The following is a 17,431-nucleotide window of genomic DNA, read 5'->3' on the forward strand; positions in this document are numbered from 1 at the left end:
TAACAAAATATTCTTAACTTGTTTGGTAGGCATTAGCTGTGAAATCTAGAGGATTAAACCACTTTCAATATTCCTCCATTACTTTCAGGATCTGCCTTGTGTGTCTTTTTTACTTTATCTATCCACAGTGACTGGATTCAAGAGATGTCGGACTATGCCACAACTAATTTACTACGAGGAGCAGAACTCGGTGCAGAGCTACAGGAGCCGTGGCTAGTGGTTAATGCAGCTGTGTACTTGTGGAACTATAACAGCCACATCCTTGCCGCAAAGAGGCAAAACAAGCTGGTAACCACATTCAGCCAGTTGGTGGAGCTGCTCAGACAGACAGGCCATGAAAGGTGAGACTTCCTTATGTTATCAATCTTTTTTCCCCAATTTATACTGGCAGTTACTGACTGCATAAACTTTATTTAAATAGGGAAGTGGTGCTGCTTGTCCTGTTGTGTGATGCTGTGGCACAGGGTATCATCAAACCTTGGTGTGGGACATCTGGACATACTACTCAACAGAGGGAGTATTTTCAGTCTCAGGCAGACAAGACTAAAACAAGTGGAAAGAAAGGAATGGAGAAATCAGGCTCCACTCATTCCATTCAACTGGAGGCAGCTGTTGTGCAGGACATCAAGAAAGCTCTGCAGGTAAGACACTGTTAGTGTGTCCACACACAAAATCATGGATTTTGCTATTAATTTTCCTCTGTGTAAATGCATCTTTTAAACAGTATTGTGCAAGAATAGCACATATTCATAATTGGAAGCCCTGTTAGAAAGGATGTGACTTATGAAAATCCCATGTTCAATGGCTTTGGTGTAGTTTATAGAGTCTAGCTAATCCCCTCATAAATGTACATAGCCCAGACTGATTTTCTTTTACTTTACAAAGTATTTTATTGACATGAATAGCCATAAACTTCATTAGTTACCAGTCACTGATGTCAGTGTTTTTTTCCATATTGCTGATGCTTTATTGTATTTTAAAACAGCTGCAAGATTAGGTGTTAGTGCATCATTGAATAAATAGTTATCAAGATCTATTACCCCAGTAGCAAATTGGTTTCTTTTTCGAACATGATCCCTCTCGCTGAATTTTGGGGAGCTGTACTATGACTTGCACTGGTTAATTGCCTCAGTGATATAAAATTCTGGCTTGTGCTCACACTTAACACATTCTAAAACAATTACTGCATATTTTCACATAAAACTGCATGTTTGACAGAGGCTAGAGAGAAGGATTAAGGCAGATGAATACTAATCTGATTACATGTCAGTGAGATTGTTCTATTCTCATCTGTGAAGAAGATAAAGCAGTTTTCTGCCTTCTGGCTATCTGAAGTATTTTCAGACACACTTTCTAAGCATCAAAACTCTGCAATACAACACAATTATATTAACGCTGACAGTATGGCTAAAACTCAACTGGAGGACTGCAACATTGCCCTTAAGCTCCAAACTGTCTTGTATCAGTTCTCTGAGTGCGGATTCCTGGAGCTAGGCATGCATAGGTTGCTTGAGATAGAGCACTTTCAGTTTTTATTATACACCACAGAAAACTCTTGCCTCTACTCCTTTCTGCTGTGTGTTTGAAAACCCTTACATTCTCTGACTACAGATATGGTATTTTTTTCAGGCTCAATCAATTACACCACATTCATCCCAGCAGAAGATTTATCTTCTGTGAACTCAGATATTAAGATATTAGAAGGAGGAGACTTTCATACACAAGAGTTTCATAGTGAAATGACAAACTTATGAAACATCAACTCAAAAATCATGACACCTTCGCTGCATTACCTAAAAAGTTTATTTTCCTATGGTGTAATAATCAGTAATGACCAATAAAGATTCTCAAAATTTGTATTTGGGAGGGAGTAAACATCTTTGTTAACTGATATAAAAATAAACATTTCAAAATTATGTAAAATAATGTATAGTTGCAACTATAATGCCTACCTGCACCACCTACGAACACAAAATAAATCGAATTTCATATAATAAATCTTAGGTTAAAATAATTTTTTTGTATTTTAAATGTTTGATGGTCTGACTTAAGAGATTTAAATCATAAATAAGTATGAAAGATGTGAGTAAGATGTATTAGAACTCTGCACAGCAGCGAAACAGAAGTGGTTGGCCTATTTTTTATTTAAATTAATTCTCGACTAACGATCATTGGCTATTAGAAGTATGTGTAAATATAATTACAGTGGAACCCGGTTATCTCGCCCTCGGTTAACTCGACAACCCTATTAAGTCGACGTTTTGAAGTGGAACCCCAAATTCTCGCATTTTTTATCGGTTATGTCGACTTTTTTATGTCGCGGAACCCTAATATCTCGAGCACAAGGGGGGAAAAATTTTAATGTCAGTTATGTCGATCGGCGCTGTGCAGCCGCAGAAGAACTCGCGAAAGTGGCGGAAAAATCAAGCCTTACAGATACTACAGGTGTTTGTATTGTATACTGGTGAATCTCTGCTGTTAGTAAGTGCACATATGCATTTTTTTTGTTAAATGTTATGCGATGAACGGGAGCGCGGCGCTCCCGGCTTCAACTCCTTACCGAGAGAGCCGTGCTCCTTACTGAGCGCGGGCGAGCAGGGTAAGGAGCACGGCTCTCTCGGTAAGGAGCGACGCGCGCGCTCGGTAAGGAGCACGGCTCTCTCGGTAAGGAGTTGAAACCGTGAGCTTCAGAGAAAGCGGCCGAGAAAGCAGCCCTGCCCCCTTCGGCTGTTCACGTTTGAGACTTTTCTGTCGTTTTTGGTTTCGGGTTTGGTTTAATTTCCCTATTTTTCCATTCACAAACTCTCTCTCTCTCTCTCTCTCTCTCTCTCTCTCTCTCTCTCTCGCTCGGCTTATCTCCCCCTCGGCATCGCGGACGTAAGTTTTTTCGGACACTTTGCTTTGTGTGTTTGTGCGGATTACTTCAGCCTGATGGTCATAAGTTTTCAGAAACTTAGTTACTGTTTATTTTTATTTTTTCCACATGTGGACTAAATGTGAGACGGCACTGTGCAGCCGCTGTGTTTTTTTTTTTTTTTGAGCGATCTGTGTGTTTATAATGTTGGAGAATATAATAAAGGTTTGTATGGAGAATGGACGGTGGTTTGTATTGTATACTGGTAAATCTCTGCTGTTAGTAGGTGCACTTATGCCTTTTGTTGTTAACAAACGTATGTACATTTTTATAGCATGCCTTCATCAAACAAATCGCGGCAACGCTGTTGTGTAAAAACCCTCCAAAACACGTGCATGCACATTCTCATTTATTAACGCACATCATGTACATAAAGAAATTTCAAGCACGTTAATATATTGCCGCCATTTTGTTTTCGTTTATCTCGATCATCGGTTACCTCGATGCTTTTTGGCGACCCCCTAGGACATCGACATAACCGGGTTCCACTGTATAACTATTGCAGCTATTATATGTACAAAAACTTGTTTATCCATTGGAAAAATTATCAAATCTATATACAATTTTGTGTTTACTGCTTTCCATGAGGTATAATATCTCATGTTTTTACTTCACCTTCACCTAACTCCAGAATACTATAATACTATACTATCCAGAATAGGATTCGGCCAAAATGAAGTACAAAATGTTTGACCTTTCTGTGTTGTAGATGTGTGACTATGCACTGCGTCTCTCCAATGGGAATGATGAGACAGTGCCCATCATGGTTCGAAAGCAGCTTATCAGCACATGGGTAAATACAAAAAGACTGTTACAACAGCAAATTGGACAGAACCTCGACATTGATGATGAGGTGCGTGGGAGTGTCTGTAAAAACATCTATAAAGTTCAATATAATTATGTGTACAAGTCAGTTGCACATAAATTCAAACTCAGTATAGTCACTATGTGCATGTTTTACTCAGTGTAAAAACGAGGCTGTGCGGGCCATGTCACGTGTACTGGTTGGAGTGGAGATGATGCGATGTAATACTAACCATGGACTGATGGAGTTCTCTGTGCCCAGCCTTACAATGGTATGGTCTTCTAAAAGAAAGCACAACTTGTATTATTTTATTTATTTTTTACTACAGTTTTTTCTAATTTACATTTTCACTTTTTTCCTTCTTTGACAGCTCATACAAATGGCATCTGACTGTAAATGGTCTGATCCTGTAGTGGAGCTGTATGCATGGTCTCAGCTTGCTCGCTTTGCCCATCGGAACGCTGATCACGACCTTGTTATGACTTGCACCCAGAATTCACTTCAACTGGATCAAAAGGCCAAGAATAAGGCAAAAATCTCTGTGCTTAACTTGTGAGTTCTTCTACCCATGCACTGTTTTACCAGAGAAAAGAGGAATATTTTTGCAGAAAAAAGATCATTCAAAAATTTGATTAATATCTCCAAAGTAGGGGTTTGATACAGAGTTTCTGCAAAGTAAAAAAAAAAAAAATTTTTAACTCTTAATTTTAGGCCTTAAAAAGGTCTTAATTTGCTGTTTCAGGTGTAAAATAATTTTAAACAGGTCTAAATTATTCGATGCCCATGTAACGCTACATCTAAAGCTTATTGAAATGCTCCCACAGCACTTTCAAATGTAAAAACATTTTTTGTTAGTTTACAAATGATTCTCAAAGTTAGTATTTGATTGAAAACTAAAACTACCAGGGAGTAAACTGATATAAAAATACAAAATAAAAAAATAAAGTAAAATCATGTATAGTAGCAACTATATAAGCTGCAACTATAATGTATGCACCACATACAAACACAAAAAAGAAATAGAATTTTATATAATAAATTAATTTTTATTACGTATGAAAAGATTTTATTGTATTTGAAATGTTTGATCAAAATCAAATCAACAATGTTTACAATTTACAAATGAGATAATTACAAATGAGACCAACATGGAACAGCCATTGCATTGTGATATAGGATCTTAAATTTCATTCTTAATGGTCTTAAAAAATTACTTAAAGGACTTGGTGACCTTTGTTTAAAAGTCTTTTTAGGGAATTGGCTAGTCGATGAGTCTCAAACATGGCATGGGTTGGGTCCATCCGAGCATTTAATGAACACATTAATCAAGTTACAGTTGGCAGCACTGCCACTTACCAGCTCCAGAATCCGCATGTTGGTCTTGCACTTGGGTTACTGTTTTTGCAAAGTTTTGTGTTTTTGCTCTATGCAAAATGTTCTCCTTGTTTCTTCATGGGTTTCTATGAGTTCTTTTGATCTACTAACCCAAAATCACAACAGTGAATTGGCAATACCAAATTGGCCCAATGTGTTAATATGTATATGAAGCACAGTCTTGTCTCCCTTTGCTTCTACCTGAGGCATCAGGCACACTATTTATTCAGCATTTTTGTTTACAGAAACTCTATTTTTCTTTAAAATGCATGAAAGAAGATGTCATTTATGTTAGATGTAAAATAATGATTTTAAGAAGGTAAAACTAACAGGCTGTGGAATGAAGTAAGAAAAAATTAAAAACAAAAAAGCTGATTTGTGGTTGTAGTTTGTGTCTTTCACTGTTCACAGAGCTGTTCCAAGCCTCTCCCCCCATCCCCCCATCCCCCTGTTGATGTGGCAAGAACTGCTAGTACCTCCTGTTTCAAACCAAACACGTGTTATTTTAAGCTGTTCTTCGAGACAGTGCATGAATGTGGAAGAGCGAAAGGAAAAAAGAGATAGATCAGGAGTGAATGTATGTTTGCAAATGTGTGCTTTATGACTGGAAGAGATGTGTGTGTGTGTGTGTGTGTGTGTGTGTGTGTGTGTGTGTGTGTATATATATATATATATATATATAGGAGAAATAGGAGAAACAAAAGACACAAAGATAAAAAAAAAAAAAAAAAAAAAGTAAAAATACCCCTGTGGCTGTTGTATGATCTTCCCTTTGCTACCAACATGCTCAAAACCTTTCTGCTGCTATTTCATGTCTTAAAGCAGCAACAATCTGATTTGAATCTGTTTGGTTCTTTTCATGTAAGCATTGGTGGTTCAGTGGTAGAATTCTCGCCTGCCACGCGGGAGGCCCGGGTTCGATTCCCGGCCAATGCAAGAGTATTTTTTCCTGTGCCTTTTTATCCTCAAAATGTAGCCAAAACTTTGCAAATACAGTAAAAGTGTTGTTTTTCCACTTTAAAAGTAAAATTACAGAATATTTTTTGCAGTCTTCTTTACATTAAATGCCTTTGATGCTGCTATGTGTTATATGTGCCCTAAAACCTAATAGATGAATTTAACTGAAAATAGACTACAATTGATTTTTAAAGTTGGTTTGTTACATTGATTTTTCAGTTTCATGTATGCGAGTCATATTAGATTTCGGGCTGAAACGATTCCTCAAGTAATTCAAGTAATTCAAATACAAAATAAAGAGAAATTAGCTTTTTTGTACTTTAATACTGATTATTTGTGTTTTGTTTTGATATATTATAACAATTCAACATTACAACATTGTTAGCCCTAATTAGATTTGAGCTTGCTCTATTTTAAATATAAATTTTGCAACTGTTTTTGTATGTATCTAGGTACAGCATAAGAATGGTGCAGGAGATGCTGAGCACTGCTGCGTGTTTGAGGGGACTGAGCATGCTTCATAAGTCCTGTGGGCATTTTGCCAAATACACAGAGGCTCTTGCTATGCTCCATACTAGCATCAGGTCGGTCTGTTAATAGCATCTTGCTTACCAGTTCTACTATATACTTTGAATATATCTAAACTTAGGGAGTTTAGATATACATTAAACTGTTGCTGTGTTTTTTTGTTTGTTTTTTTTTACATAAAAATATAAACCAACCAGGCATAACTTTATGGCCACCGATCAGGCATAACATTATGAAGATCTGCCTAATATTGTGTTGGTCCCCTTTTGCTGCCAGTCCTGACCCTTTAAACATAACAGCATTAACTTCATTAGCACCTACTAGCACCTGTTGGATTGGACCACATGCGCCAGCCTTCACTCCCCACATGCATCAATGAGCCTTGTCCACCCATGATCCTGTCACCAGTATACCACTAATCCTTCCTTGGATTAAGTTTGATAGATACTGACCATTGCAGACCAGCAACTCCCCACAAGAGCTGCAGTTTTTGGAGATGCTCTGACCCAGTCATCTAGGCATCACAATTTGGCTCATGTCAAACTTACTCAAATCCTTACGCCTGCTCATTTTTCCTGCTTCTAACACATCAACTTTAAATACAAAATGTTCATTGCTGCTTAATATATCCCACCCACTAACAGGTGCCATTATGAAGAGATAATAAGTGTTATTCACTTCACTGATTATATAATGTCATAATGTTATGCCTGATCGGTGTAGCAAAAATACCACAAACATTATTATATGAGTCGAAGGCAACCTAGGAAATAAAATTTTCATGCCATGATAGTACAAAAGCATTAAATTATCACGTTTATTAATTTTTGTAGCTATGCCGAGCAGGCAGGTAGCTGGCCTCTCTGTAGGACTGCAGCAAAGCATTACTGGAACTCATGCCTTGCACTCATCAACACTCCTGAGCAGAGACAGCAGCTGCAAAAACCACTAGAGCTTATTGTGAAGGCTCTAACTCGCACCTATTCTCAACCAACCGGTGTAAGTGTGTCAGCTACATCATGTAAATCTCCTAAGTTTAAGTGAACATATTAGGCATGGCACCGATCATATACCTAATATTGTATCAATGCCAGTAACAGAGAAAATAGTAGATTGAATAGATTGGAGAAAAAAAACCATTCAGGCCCTAAAACAAATAACAAAGCAGCACAATGTGAGTGATTTTTATTTGTATTATTATTAAAATGTAGTTTTGTTTAGCATTTTGAAATGATTAAAATTCTGAGTAGTACATGTGAAGCAATTGAAGCTTTTAAAATGCTGAGTGAAAGAAAAGCCAATTTTTCTTAGTTTAAAGCATAAGAAAGATACAGATGATAAAATAGTAGAATCTGCTGCACTGTATAACATTGATAGTTAACCTTATAGTCACCTTGCCTCTTTTCGCAGGTAAAAAATAGAAGGCCAAGCGCTCAGAAGCAAAAACAACCAGGCGCACTGGATTCTAATAGTAAGTCCCAGTTACAAGCTATAACTGACATGGTGAAAATATCATTCAAACAGGCAGTTAAGCTTTTGTGTAACTACTGGAAGCTGGTTGTAGTATCATGTTCTGGAAGTAAAAAAAAACAACAAAAAACACTATTGTGAAAGTGGAAACACAACATCGTTCATGTATTTGCATAGTTCTGGATAGAAGAACTATAAAAGATTTAGCTGCATTGGCCGGGAATCGAACCCGGGCCTCCCGCGTGGCAGGCGAGAATTCTACCACTGAACCACCAATGCTTACATGGGAGTAGGAATGCTCGCATGTCATGCAAAGCAGACCAATAGCACACGCTAAAGTTTTTTGCCACATCAGCATGGGAGCAGGGGAGTAGGGGAGTAGGGGAGGAGCAGACAGAAGCTGCTGCATTTGAGCACTTTGTGAGCAAAGGAAACACCACATAACAGTCACTAGAACATTTTTGGTTTTTGCAACTTTTGTTCCTTAAATATTGTTCCTACTTCATCTTTCTGTCTGCCACTCTTGCTGTCCTGGTCAGACATACTTCACATATGAATATAATCAGATACTCTTCATGTACATTTTTTGTTGTTTATACTTTTGCTTGATTATTGTGTTACATCATATATGTTTCTTTCTTCTCCAAATTTAAAACAAATATACAAACATACACATTTGCTCTTTAACTGTCTGTTCCTGTCTTACTTGCTCTCAAATTAACACTCTGTGTCTATGTTCAGCTGAAGATGACCTGGCAGTGAGAGCAGCTATGTACAGTTTGATTTTCCAGGTCCATGTAGACTGTGGTAGTTTGAGAAATGGCCTGCAGGTCCTGGATCTGGCCATCAGAGAGATGCCTCACAGCCCTCACCGACTGTGGGTTTATCTACATTGCATTTTCAAAAAATGATTAGAAATCACGTGACATTGTCATTTTTTTGTTATATGTATTCTTTAGTCATGTGAAATGTATGCGGGTGGGTATTTGTTTTTACATACATTATTTTAGCTTTTGTGTGTTTGTGTGTACAGTACTCTCTATAAGCAGCGGGTGCTGGTGAAGGCTCAGCTAGGGGAGAGCATTGAGCTAGACATGCACATGTTTACAGAGCTTGAAGAGGTGCCCTGTGCTATGATGTGGCATCATGTTGCTCTAGCTACCAATGACATACAGCAGAAAATGCACTGTTATCAGAACGCAATCAACAAATTGCAGGTAAGAAATTAGGAAATTATTTCTTAACTGCAAAAGAGAGATAGATAGAGAGTTATAGCTTGTTATATTGCGCAATTGATTTTCTTGATACTAATTTATGTTGTGCTGTTTCTTTTCAGAGTGCTGAAAGTCAGTGGAAGAAAGTGGATTTACTGCTGGAATATGCAGAGTGGCTGTACTGTAATAATTTCCCTGTGACAGATGTGCAGCTGCAGACCCAGTCAGCCATAGACATTTTGCTCTCCTCTGGTCTGGACAGCAGTCAGAGTGACAGTAACCGAGGTAATCCAGGTAATTACAAATGCAGTATGCATGTTGTGAATGTACTTTTGTATGTACTTTTGCAGCAGTTTGATTCATTTGTTGCACAATCTGCTTTGCTTCTATTAGAGACCCCTGTGCAGGCAGATGTAGCTGTACCAGTCAGCGGGCCACAAGCTCCAACGTCTATGCTGCCTCACACCAAGCTGAATGATGTGCACACCCTAGATATGCTGGTGCAGGCATACACACTACTGGCTATCATTGAGTCCAGAGTATCTACCAAGCATCTGCAGTACTTGGTCGAAGCTTATCACTGTGTTGTGAAGATCTGGCAGGTTTGTGATTTAGTTTGTACTTTCAGAACAGTTTGTTCTTCAAACATCAATGATTACAATCTGGTTTACGATTTGTTTCTAAAGTATTCCTTCCAAAACCTTTATAATTTGGAGCCAGACCAACAAAACCTCTTTTCAGTTACCTGAAAGCTTTATTAATATTTAAAGATGTATTCATATATTTCCTGTTTAGTGATGTTAACCAGTGGTCCCCAACCCCTGGGCAGCGGACCCGCACCGGTCCGTGGGTCAGTTGGTACTGGGCCGAACAGAAAGAATACATAACTTACACTATTTCTGTTTTATTTATTATCTGATTCTGAAAAATGTTTAATTTTGGAAAATGACCGGATTCTCTCTGACACATCTGTCACATCTGTCTATTTTTTTTTTTTTATGCAGGTGTCCATGAAAACAGCTCAGGAAGTCATCAAAGATGTGTTAAAGAATTCTGATATTGCACCTCAACCCGTGTTAGCAGACAGCTCTAAAAAAGACAAGGAAAAAGAGAAAGAACACGAGAAAATCTTTAAGTCTAAAGAGGTTTGGCACATGTTCTATATTGCCTGAAGTATGTGGACACCTGACCATCACACCCAATATTGCACTCTTTCCTTTGCAGCAAAGTTGTATAGAAATTTTTATATATAATTTGTAGAAAAGTGTATTAGAGAGGATGTAATATGGACAATAACTGGACAAATCCACACAACCACATTCCAAGTCATTCTAGAATAGTGGAGCTTATTATAACAGCAAAAAGAATGCAAAAGCTGTAATTGGAGGTTAAAAAAATATATATAAAGAAGAAGAAATAAACGCCAACATGAGTGTGAAAAGCGTCTCCACAAACTTTTCTCAGTATACCTCCATAAGATTTTTGTGTTTTAAACATACCAAACTGCTTATAAAATAGCAAACAGGAAATAGTTTATAGCTCACTCTTCCATTCACTGAAATGATATTGTTAAACTTATAAAGTTGTTCTTTACTATAAAGACTCTTTACTTTTTAACTGTGCAGAAGAAGCCCAAGGTCCCAGGTTTGGACGCTTCGTTCCAGTTAAACCCAGAGAAATGGGCTCAATTCGAGTGCCCTGAAGAGTTTCGGCAGGCTTTTAAACATGACCACAGTATCAGCATGCAGGTCAGTGACTCTCTATGAGGGACCAATCAACTTCTGCAGCATGTTAATCACTGGTCCTTTCCCAGTATTTTACATTTGAGATCAGTTTTACCTTGAGGCCCAGCAGTAGGAAAGTCTTATGCTGTGGGTTTCAGTTAGCTCGTTTGCGCATGAACTAGTAATATTGACCTTTATGCCCAGTGAGTGTGAAATTAAAGGCTGTTTCACTTAGAAGCCATTGATTTGATGAAATGAATTTAACAAAGTTAAATCATTCACAGAAAACAGTATTTCTGTTTAAATCTACTAACCAGCATGTAAAGTATAAATAAAAACTGTTGCAACTTTAAAATGAACAGGATAAAAATTGCATTCATGGTTTCAGTATTACTGAAATACTGGGGACTAGCAACACAGTTCATGCTGTATAAAATAAAAACAGTATAACAGTAAAATTCTGTTTAAGGCTACATACTGTAATCTTTTAAAAAAGCTGATTTTTTTTCCATGTTATTACGTAAACTACATAGTTATACAAAAAAATTGTATAGCTCTGTTACATAGCTATCTTTATTTATTATACCCTAAACTATGAATTTTGCTTTATGTTATGAGTGTGTGTTTTTGTGCTTCTAGAACCGGACTTTGTTCTATCTAGATCTCCTGGTAAAAGAGCTGGAATCAGTCTCTCTGACTCTGTTGACCCTACCCCCTTTGCACCTGGCTGAGGTCATTGCTCACGATCTCTTGCTTAGCAAGAGCCATTCTGACCTTTACCGCCTTAGGTATGTAGCACAGCAGTCTGCACACCTCTGCAGTCAGTACACAAGACTAACGATCCGATTTACACGTCAGTCTGAACACCTAGCTATAGCTCTCTCTTTTTGTGTGTCTCTGCTGTATTATTATTGTAGAACTATTGGACAGACATTTCTGCCTTTGTTTTCAGGATACTGAAGACCTGTTGTGAATTGGGGCTTGACTCGTCATCACCCTACAATGATGCACTGCTGAGCTTTGCTCATATTTCTGAAGATGAGCAGATGTTGTAAGAGACATGTAGCATCACCTACAACATTTATAGCTTTTAATAGGTCTTTATGAGCATAGTCTTTAATGACTTTCAGTATAACAGGACCAGCATATGAGACTGGATAACATATGGGCAGGGTATTCAGGAGTACTTAGTGAATATACATACCGTATTTTTCGGACTATAAGCCGCTACTTTTTTTCCCAAGTTTTGAACCCCGCGGCTTAAACAACGAAGCTGCTAATTTATGGAATTTTTCTGGGTTTTTCCCGGTTTCACAAACTTTAAGCCAAAAAACTGATTAAAAATATTAAAAATAAAAATATTTGTAAAATTCAGTGGGTGCGGCTTATACAAGGGTGCACTTTATAGCCAGGAAATTACGGTAAGTACATTGTTGGTTCACGATATATAGAGAGTCCTAGTCTTTAAACAGTGCCATTTGGAAGTTTCTAGAAATATGCATGCCATGATAGTGTGAAAATATTTAAATTATATACTCTGGTCATGTTTAAAATGTTTTAGATTGAAATTCAAGCACTATTTCATCCTAGATTAATTGTAATCAGAGCTGAAAATTTCATGAACTAATCATGACATGCTGAATTAGTGGATCAAGCTAGCCCTATATTAAATTTTTTTTTGTCTCCATTAGCATGCTGTTAAAGAAAAGTAAAAATGATTTATAAATGTTGAAAGGAATTAATTAGCCTACACTGTGGAAAACCTTAAAAAACGACAGTGACAAGAACAAAGTGAACACAATTTATAGTCAGGAGACCCAGTGCTCTCACCCCAGCTCCCTAACAAGCTATTATAGGCAAAGAAAATAATACTGTGCTGTAATGTATATGTGGGGAAAATGTCGTCTTCTTAATTTGAATAATTATAGGATTCTTGATTAAAGATACTGCATTTTGCCTTGATTTTGACCTGGTTAATTATTTTCTAATAGCAGGTTTTTGGTTGGACATTATCCCCTACTTAATTTTACACAATTATGTTAACTTTCCTGTATATTAACTATCAATATTTATTTGCCCTTTTAGATGTCGAAAGACAGTTGCTCTGAAAAGGGAAAGAACAGGACCTCATACAGAGGCTCAAGTCAATAAGACACAGGAGGTTAGTGTGTTAAGAGCATTAGTGCTTAAACATAAAACAGGTTCAGTTGTAGTCAATTTTTGTGTGATATTTCTATGATATGATAATTTGTATGTCTTGACCCCTTAGACAGCACCTCTTCATAGTGGGTGTGGTGTATCTGAAGGCAGCATGTGCAGGAAGAGGCTGAGTGAATGTACTATGCAGAACTTGTTAATGGACAAGGCTGCTGTGTGTATCAGTATGGGCTTGTACCAACCTGCTAGAAGACTGTTAGCTGAAGTTCACCTGGTGGCCAAGGTACATATATGTCATGATTTAGAGTTATGATAATAATTGAAACACTTTCTAATTGGCTTTATTTTTTCTGTCACAGTAAATTATGAACTCTCTTGTGTATCTAAGGAACTTGGAGACAAAACCATACTGGCAAGGTGTTTTTACCTTTTGGCTGTTCTGGCTAGTCATGAGCAGCAGCATGGCCAGGCTCTTGCTTTAGTGGAGCAGGCTCAGGAGATTGGTGGGGATGAGGACTTCTGGTATAACCTCATTCTAAGCCTCTTGAACACCACCGTACAGATTGATGGAGACAATATTTACACACAGGTTTACCTCTTTAATTCCTTTGTACTGTAGCCTAAATAACCAATTCAAACATCCAGCTTTGCTTTAAATCTGGCCAACCTTTTGTTCATTGCGGCAATAGGTGATATTAAGTATTACATAAATAATACATTTGTTAATGTTCTGTAAAGGGTTTTACTCATTCACTTATCTGAAAGTTTTTAGTTTTAGACAAATCCAGGTAAACATGTAGGCTAAAACTGGAGCACCCTCTGCTGGGTGAAAAAAATCAGATAGGCCTCATAATATGTGAAGGTGTGATTATAATTTTAGTCAGTGGTAAACACACACACACAATTGTACAGGTAAAAGTGGGCATGACTTGAAGAGCAAAAGCACAGTGTTGCGTTAGAGATTTATAGTTGGTTATTCCCATATTGCATTTTTTGTTCTGTTACTTCTCCACAGGTGTGTAAGATCACAGACACAGCTATTGGACTCTTTAGGTCTGCTCTGGAGCAAAAACCAAATCGGGCTTCAGTCCTCAACTTCTACATTGCCTCACTGCAGGCTAGGTAAGGATTCATATAAATATGTATTTTTTTTGTGTTTTTTCTCTACTGTATTTTACATATGCTTGTGCAGCTGCAAAGCTTATATTGGATATGTCCTCTCACAGAGGTGCTGTTCTTTGTCGGCAATCCCTGAGGGTCACTTGTCCTGGTCATAGTGTTAGTGCTGACACAGTGAAGAAGCTGAATGCAGTGTGTGACACTCTGGAAAAAAGTGCTGCAGCTTTACGTCAGCATGGCTACAAGAACCAAGCTGCAGAGACCATCCTAGAGCAGGCACACACTCTGAGGTAAAACATGCACACACATTTTATCTACTTATTGGTCATTTTTTAATTAAGCTTATTGAATTGAGATTTTTTTGCATGGAAATCATCAGATTATACGTTTTTTCTCTGACCCTTAAACAGATCTTTTCATTTTTACATGAAAATGATGTAAATAAATCAGAGAAGATAAACCTGACTTAAGTAACCTTTTTTTTTTTTTTTTTTAAGAATGCTGGCCATGGTCACTTCCATAAAAGAAGAGAAACAGCAGCACTTGCTTGATGCGCTCTCGCTCATACAGCAGGCTGTAGCTCTTCAAGAGGAAGTACTTTCTGATTGCCTCAGACTTATTCCAACTCAAGAGGTACTTATTTTATAGTTTGTGCATACAAAAGAAAAGCATAAGCAATAGTTTACCAGTTGACTCTAGAACAGGGGTGTTAAACTCAACTGCACAGGGGGCCAAAACTCAAAGCACGCTTTAGGTCGCGGGCCGAACAGGATGAACATTTATTGAACACACTAAAATTAAATGTTTTTATAACATAAATACGAATAAAAAAATACAGGAATATGATTCCAGAATAAATCAAATTAAATTTTTAAATAACTTAAAATATTTTGCTCTCCATAAAAATATAACCTGGCAAAATTATACAAGTTAGAAATATGAACATGCTGCAAAAGAACCCTGAAAATATAAATAAAGATTGTAAGTAAATGTTAAAATAACAACAAATCGAAACAGTAAGATTTATTTGCAGATATGCCATTAAAAAATATAAACTTAAACTTTAAATAACTTAAAATCTTTTGCTTCTCATGAAAATATCTCCTGTCAAACACAAGACGTCGCACACCATTTATCATGCAGCTCTTCAGAAACTCTCCCTCAGCAAATGGCCTGGCTGATTTGCCTCTGATTTTCTCCTCTGCCACAATAAAAATTGCTGTCACAGCAGCTTCACTTTGTGATTTTGCTCTGGTGAAAAACGTCTGCTGAAATGTCAGATTCTTCTTTAACTATTCTACTTTCTGTATCTTCTGCTCTGATTCAGGTTTTTTATCTTATGCTGATGTTTTGTCTCGTAGTTCCGCCTTAGATTTAACTTCTTAATTACAGCCACATTCGCTCCACAAATAAGACACACGTGTTTACCGGCAATGTCAGTAAACATATACTCAGACTCCCTTCGGTTTTGAAAGGCTCTGTTTTCAGAATCAACTTTTCTCTTTGCCATTGTGAGGCACTGCTTCACAATAACTTTACAATAGGGTTGTATACATCAACAGAAGCTCGACTTGATTGACGCTGAAATGTTCCAAGGTAGCCTAGCGTTCGGCAAGGCATTGAAGCGCTGCATTATGGGATCTGTAGTTTGTGTTATCAGAGCTTTAATTCGCTGGGCCAACAATAATAATAGATCTATATAAAATGATCTTGCGGGCCAGATATAATTGTACATCGAGCCAGATGTGGCCTGTGGTCCTTGAGTTTGACACATATGCTCTAGAACATACAGATTTACAGCAGTAGAAAAGGTGAACTTATTATGGAAGAAGTGTCACACAGACATACTGTATATACAGTATATATTTGTGAAATTTAAGGAAGGCAAAAAACTGTGTTCTATAATGATTAAAAAATATCATATTCACATGCAAGGAGCCTTGTTGTATTAAGTGCACCTGCACTTAAGTGCACTTTACTTGCTTACAGTGCCATTGAATTGACTGTTTTTAGGTCAGTAAGAAAAGGTGATGGGTATAGCCGTAACCATTCCTACTTATTATTGGAGGCCCTCATTATTAGTTTTGCATACTATTTTCCATATGACCAGCAGGTTTCTGTTGTTGTAGGAAATATTATGATTATGTCTTGAAAGTTTATGTAATGATCTTTAACAAACGTTCTTTGTTTATGTGGCTTAGTATAAGCCAGCCCTTATCCGAAAGTTAGCAATCATGTAAATGATTATTGTTTCATTTTTCTAACCAGATCATCCTTTTGTTGTCCTTCACAGTTCTCATGGTAAATTAGAAAATAAATGTTAAAACTGATTTGAGAAATGAAGACTGCTGAAGCATTTAGATTCCTGCACTGTTCATATTATTTTATTTGATTTGGGAAAATATGCGAAAGATACATTTCAAGGAGAAATCCATGTGCTCTCTAATTTTAAGCAATTCAACTGGTGCTATTCAAGGGACAGATAGGTGAGGGATCATAGAAGGAGTTTTGGTTCATGTTTTATATGTGTTGCAATGTTGAAATTCTAAATGAAGTTCAAGTATAAATAACACATCTCTCTTACAGCAGATGGCGCTGGTTCCCCAATTAATTCAATATGCATCTTAACTGACAAGTTCAATATCACTAATATTGCAAGTATTTCACAAAAAAATGTCAGAGAGCTACACATATGACCTTTATTTATGATCAAGATATTTCTTGGATCAGTGTGTCTGCATTATGTTTTTGAGGATTGCACAAAAATAATGTTTAGGATGTAATTTGCAAGGACCACAGAGAGGCTGATTTTTCCTTGGTATTAAATTTAAGATTCACATAATATTGCATTCATTTGTACACTAACTCATTTTCTTTCTGTTGTTCAGGGAGGGTGGCGTAGGCTGCCTGCCATGCGTGTGTCTGTGCGTTTTAGGCTAGCTCTAGCTGACCTTGGTTTGTTGATGCTGGAAATGTTTTGTGAGGAGGAGAAGGTCAAAGCCACAATTCAGATCAGGATGAGTTCAACTGAGCGAGCTGTGGATAGCTATTTGAAGAGCAGCCCTGAACTTAATGCATTACAGAGGGTGAGAGACAACACATCTCAGACTCCAAAACCTTACTCTAGATTAGAAATAGAAGTCTTTTATTTTCTTACATCTGCACAAAA

At 37.3% G+C, this 17,431-nt stretch overlaps 1 protein-coding gene and 2 non-coding genes across 7 annotated transcripts in view; 2 read left to right on the top strand and 1 right to left on the bottom strand.

Moving 5' to 3' along the window:
• Window positions 1–17,431, top strand: part of LOC124376431 (cilia- and flagella-associated protein 46) — a 56,713-nt gene that overhangs the window by 15,795 nt on the left and 23,487 nt on the right. For 4 of the 5 annotated variants that reach the window (XM_046835526.1, XM_046835550.1, XM_046835518.1 and 1 more), the window contains 23 exons: window positions 129–341; window positions 422–641; window positions 3,624–3,767; window positions 3,880–3,990; window positions 4,090–4,271; window positions 6,503–6,634; window positions 7,412–7,577; window positions 7,989–8,049; window positions 8,790–8,925; window positions 9,082–9,265; window positions 9,385–9,556; window positions 9,656–9,864; window positions 10,267–10,407; window positions 10,888–11,010; window positions 11,626–11,774; window positions 11,939–12,037; window positions 13,072–13,147; window positions 13,256–13,426; window positions 13,532–13,732; window positions 14,159–14,265; window positions 14,370–14,552; window positions 14,760–14,895; window positions 17,151–17,348. In XM_046835526.1, coding sequence (XP_046691482.1) covers window positions 129–341; window positions 422–641; window positions 3,624–3,767; window positions 3,880–3,990; window positions 4,090–4,271; window positions 6,503–6,634; window positions 7,412–7,577; window positions 7,989–8,049; window positions 8,790–8,925; window positions 9,082–9,265; window positions 9,385–9,556; window positions 9,656–9,864; window positions 10,267–10,407; window positions 10,888–11,010; window positions 11,626–11,774; window positions 11,939–12,037; window positions 13,072–13,147; window positions 13,256–13,426; window positions 13,532–13,732; window positions 14,159–14,265; window positions 14,370–14,552; window positions 14,760–14,895; window positions 17,151–17,348 — 3,514 coding nt within the window. The remainder of the gene's footprint in view (window positions 1–128; window positions 342–421; window positions 642–3,623; window positions 3,768–3,879; window positions 3,991–4,089; window positions 4,272–6,502; window positions 6,635–7,411; window positions 7,578–7,988; window positions 8,050–8,789; window positions 8,926–9,081; window positions 9,266–9,384; window positions 9,557–9,655; window positions 9,865–10,266; window positions 10,408–10,887; window positions 11,011–11,625; window positions 11,775–11,938; window positions 12,038–13,071; window positions 13,148–13,255; window positions 13,427–13,531; window positions 13,733–14,158; window positions 14,266–14,369; window positions 14,553–14,759; window positions 14,896–17,150; window positions 17,349–17,431) is intronic. The other variant, XM_046835542.1, reaches the window with a different exon arrangement.
• Window positions 5,959–6,029, top strand: trnag-gcc. Its single transcript has one exon. It is a non-coding gene; the product is annotated as a tRNA-Gly (tRNA).
• trnag-gcc lies at window positions 8,257–8,327 on the bottom strand. The gene has a single exon. It is a non-coding gene; the product is annotated as a tRNA-Gly (tRNA).

This window comes from Silurus meridionalis, chromosome 2 (genome assembly GCF_014805685.1).
Source record: "Silurus meridionalis isolate SWU-2019-XX chromosome 2, ASM1480568v1, whole genome shotgun sequence".
NCBI lineage: Eukaryota > Metazoa > Chordata > Actinopteri > Siluriformes > Siluridae > Silurus > Silurus meridionalis.